Consider the following 4978-nt stretch of genomic DNA (forward strand, 5'->3'; position numbering starts at 1 on the left):
CAGAGAAAGAGAGCGCGCGCGTGCGCGTGTGTACACGTGAGAGAGCGAGATGTTAAAGGCATCCAGGCTGGATAGGAAAAAACACTTTTCTATTCATAGACAACATGCTCCTGTATTTAGAGGACTCTAAGGAATCCTCAAGGGCACATACAAAAAAACCTATTACTAGAACTAATCGATGAGTTGAGAAGGTTGCAGGTTACAAGATTAATATACAAAAATCAACTGTATTTTTACATATTAATAAAGAATTCAAACATAAAATTAAACAAATTCCACTTACTTAGGAATCAATTTAAAAAGAGAAGCAGAAATAAAAAGTTTTACACTGAAAGCTGAGACGATCTAAATAGAGATTCCAGGTTTGTGCACTGGAAGATGATGGCAAATCTCTCCGAATTGATTTAGAGATTCAACGTGAACTCTATCAAAATCCAAACAAGGATTTTGGGGAACAAAAACTGCCAAACTTATACTAAAACGATGTGAAAATGCAAAGAACATAGAATAGCCAAACAATTTTGAAAAAGAAGAACAAAGCTGGAGAACTAACGCTTCTTTTTTTCAAAACTCAAAAATAGCTTTAGTAATCAAGATTACGAGGTACAAATATACAGATCAATGAATAAAATTGAGAGTCCTGAAATAAATGCTTACATTTATGGTTAACTGACTTCTGAAAAGGATGCCAAAGGAATTCACTGCAGAAATGATACCCTTTTCAACAAACAGTGCTAGAACCAACTGGATATCTACATGAACTAAGATGAATTTATATCTTTATCATACAAAAAGCTTAACTCAAAATGAATTATACACCTACATGTAAGAGCTAAACTTATAGAAGTTCTAGAAGAAAACCCGTAACAAAATTTTCATGACCTTGAGATAGACAATCTTAAATGCAACACTAAAAGGATACTCCAGAAAAGAAAAAAATTAAGCTGGACTTCATCAAAATTAAACTTTTGTGCTTCAAAAGATAGCATCGCGAGAATGAAAAGATGATCCAGAAACTGAAAACATTTGCAAATCACATATCTGATAAAGGAATTCTATCCAGAATATATAAAGAACAATTACAACTCAATAATAACAAACAACACAATTTAAAAATGGGCAATTGATTTAAATAAACATTTTACCACAGAAGATACAAGAATGGCTAACAAGTGCATAAAAAATGTTCAACATCATTATTCATTAGGGAAATGCAAATTAAAACTACAATGAGATAGCACTTTATACCCACTAGAATGGCTATAATAAAAAAGACAGACAATAATAAGTGTTAGGAGGATGTGGAGGAACTGGAACTCTCATATATTACTGGTAAGAATGTAAAATGGTACTGCTACTTTGGAGAAGTCTGGCAGTTTTTCTTAAATAGTTAAACTTACCATATGACTCAGAAATTCCACTCTTAGGTATCTAACCAAGAAAAAGAAAAACAATGTCCACACAAAGACCTATATGCAAATGTTCATAACAGCATTTTTCTTACTAGCCAAAAACTGTAAACAATCCAAATGTCCATCAACTGGTGAATGAATAAACAAAATGTGGTACATCCATAAAATGGAATACTGTTCAGCAATAAAAACAAATAAATTACTGATACGTGCTATAATATAGATGAATCTCAAAAACATTGTTAAGTGAAGGAAGCCAGATGCAAAAGACTACAGATGTGATTCTATTTATATGCAATGTTCAGAAAAGGCAAATCTACAGATACAGAAAACAGAATAGAGGATCTCTGAAGCTGGGTTTAAGAGTGGGGATAGACTGCAAAGACACAAGGGATATTTTTAAAAGGTTATGGAAATATTCTAAAACTAGATTGTGGCGATGGTACAAAATTTATATGGTATATAAATTATACCTCAATAAAGCTGTTTTTAAAAAGTGGCCAAGAAGTTTAAAAAAAAAAAAAAGGCAAACAAAACAGCAACAACAAAATAAATATGGTGAGTATTTCTCTTACCTCTGCTGGATATACTGGGCATAATCTGAGGAATCATATTATTGCTTGTATCCATGGGCTGGGAATTATCTTGACCCATTTGATCATCTGGTGGCATATAGGCAGGAGGAGGAGTATCAGCTAAGAGGAAGAAAATGAGACAAGTTAAAGTCCCAAAAGAATAGTTAAAATCTTAACCTGCTCAGTTATTCTAAAGAGACATTAAAAAGTTCATAAGTTTACCAGTTGGATTCATTACTGAATATCACATACAAAAATGTAGAATGCATCTTACAGCAAGGGAAAAGGAGAAAAAAACAGCACAACCATTAGCTACTGAAAACCTACTTTAAGTCCACATGTATTTGGTCCAATCCAGCATAGTAAGATAAGTGCTAAAATGCACAGAAGACAATTTAAGGCCAAGAATTCTGCCTTTATTTGCTTAGACTCATATGCTCAGAGAAACTGCAACTACTGGAAATCAATCTGAAGGATGTAATTATCCTAGTTTGGGGTATGTATTAAATTATCAAGATCATCATATACTGTATATTGTTATTTAAAACTGGAAAATAAAGCTATACTCCCTCAAAATTCCATCAACACTACGAGCAGTTGTCTAATTCTTTTGCAAAGTCCTAAAATGGCTGTTGTGCCCTATTAAATGGCTAGATAATTCTCTTAGGAAACAATGTTAACTAGAAAATCTTTTGAGTTCCAACACTTGTGGTTGAAAATCTTTGCAAAAGCTACAGCTATACTTCTTTGATTCAACAAATTACAAATACTGAATAAAAACTGTCTTTCACCCCAAGGTTTATACAAGATATATTCTGAGACAGAGCTACAATCAGCATTGAATCTAGGACAAAGTATGAAAATTAGTTTTTGAACAAATATCTAATATTAACAGCTGGCACTTAACTACTCTTCCCCCATCCCCCCAAAAAACCTGCATCAACTGGTAATTTTGGTGCAGAGAAACCACAAAGAATATACTTACATAAGACTGTACCTGCAATAGGCACTCAAGTATTTTTTTTTAGCATTTTATTATTAGTTTCAAGTATATTTATATAGTTTATGAAACAATCCCCCTGATTACTCTATCACCCCTCTGGCTCTACACATATCCATTATATCTAGTGTCTTCAACCTCCAGGCTGTGGACCAGCCCATGGCCTGTTAGGAACTGAGCCACACAGCAGAAAGTGAGTGGCGGGCAAAGGAGCCAAGCTTCACCTGTATCTGCAGCCACTTCCCAGCGCTACCACTGTAGCCTCAACTCCACCTCAGATCATTAGGCACACCAGTCCCTAGTGCCAAAAAGGTTGGAGATCACTGCATTATATTACTGCTGACTACATTCCCTATGCCACGCTCCCCATCCCTGTGACCTCTATCAACTACTAATTTGTACTTCTTTAACCCTTCACCCCTATCTCCCAGGTCCTCAACCCTCTCCCCACCTGTTGTCACGAGATTGTTCTCTGTATTTTCTGAGTAGGCATTCAAATATTTGATCGAGTGACATAAGATGTGTTCCTACAAGACATGTCATTAACAAAAGCTGGAAACTTTATGAAATTTACTTATGATCTTTCTCCAGGCAAATCAATTCATCAGTTATCTAATTAAAGACAAATGGGGCTCATTTTAACCTTCCAACATTTAAAAAGATTTGAAAGCAGTGTAGTAAAGTTAAAAAGCACAGACTTTACAGTCAAAGAAACTTGAGTCTGAACCTCCCACTTACTAGCTTTGCAACCTTAGGCAAAGTACTTAAACTCTTGGGGTTAACATCAATTTATTTTTCCATCTGTAAAACAGGAATAATATCTATCTCACATGGCTGTTCCGAAGATTAAATTTAATGCATCTTTTCCCACAGTTTTATAAAAGGCACTCAATAATGGCACTTAGTATTATAAATTATACAAAAATATCTGACTTTGAGTCAAGTATGGCTACTTCCATTTTTCTAAACATATGGTACTTGGCAAAATAAAATCCAACATTCTTCTGAAAATCAAACAATTACTAAAAATTATAGAGTCAAAAGTAGCTAGCTCTTGGCATATAACAGTTCATCCAGAGGGCCAGCAGTATAAGAACAATTGCTGATTCTCAGGGATTATTTTTTGTTATTAATAAAATAAATTCTTACCTGGAAGCTGAAATGGACTTCCTGGTCCAGAACTTGCTGGGGAGTTGGGATATGTGCTGCTTGCAGGGGAAGGGGGATAGGGGCTATTTGGAGATAAGGGAAAAGGAGTGTTGTTGGGCTGGTGGAAAGAATCTGGAAAAGTTGCATTTTGTGGCATGTGCGGTTCATTGTGGCTCAGGTTTCTAAACTGAACCAGAAGGCTGTGTTGTGGATTGAATTCATTATGACGAGGCACTAATACTGGAGGTAAGACTGAAAGACAAAAATCAAAAGTCACCTGTCAGCAATGACTAAAGCAAATATCCCATACACATTAAGGGGTAGATAGAAAGGATTCAGGTTAAGATTGTAAACCTATTAAACAATTTACTTTTAGAAAGGACTGCTTTGTAGAACCCTGAATCTATTTACATAATAACTAAACCAAAAACTCTCTAAGCATTTAGAGAAATGAGACCATTCCTGTACTATAGGAGATAAAGGCATGTTTTAAAACAACCGTAATAGAGAGAATTTAATGCAATGAGAGTTCAAGAAAGATTGAGTACTTCCAGCTAGCAAGGAATCAAACAAAATATTGTCAAAAAGACAATATCTGCCTGGACCTTAAAGAACTGGGAGGATTTCACATGGGAGGGCTAGGAGAATACAGGAGATGAGGAGATTCCAGGAGGGAGATAAGAAAGGATAAACAGTTGGCCTAAGCACTGAAATAGGAGGTAAGAGAGTGAAGTTGAGGTCAGCTATACCGATGTCCTGAAAGCCTCCATGCTTCCAATTTTGAACATTTCATGTTTCTTAGTTTGAGAGATCTCACGGTTTATGTTCTTCAGTAAAGTTTT

At 35.2% G+C, this 4978-nt stretch overlaps 1 protein-coding gene across 3 annotated transcripts in view; it reads right to left on the reverse strand.

The window, feature by feature from the left end:
* Positions 1 to 4978, reverse strand: part of SMAD5 (SMAD family member 5) — a 46056-nt gene that overhangs the window by 14031 nt on the left and 27047 nt on the right. For all 3 annotated transcript variants that reach the window (XM_006923097.3, XM_006923096.3, XM_025040576.1), the window contains 2 exons: positions 4137 to 4388; positions 1988 to 2107 (listed from right to left, as the gene is read on the reverse strand). In XM_006923097.3, the coding sequence (XP_006923159.1) occupies positions 1988 to 2107; positions 4137 to 4388 (372 nt within the window). The remainder of the gene's footprint in view (positions 1 to 1987; positions 2108 to 4136; positions 4389 to 4978) is intronic.

The sequence above is a fragment of the Pteropus alecto genome, unplaced genomic scaffold, assembly GCF_000325575.1.
Source record: "Pteropus alecto unplaced genomic scaffold, ASM32557v1 scaffold78, whole genome shotgun sequence".
Lineage (NCBI taxonomy): Eukaryota > Metazoa > Chordata > Mammalia > Chiroptera > Pteropodidae > Pteropus > Pteropus alecto.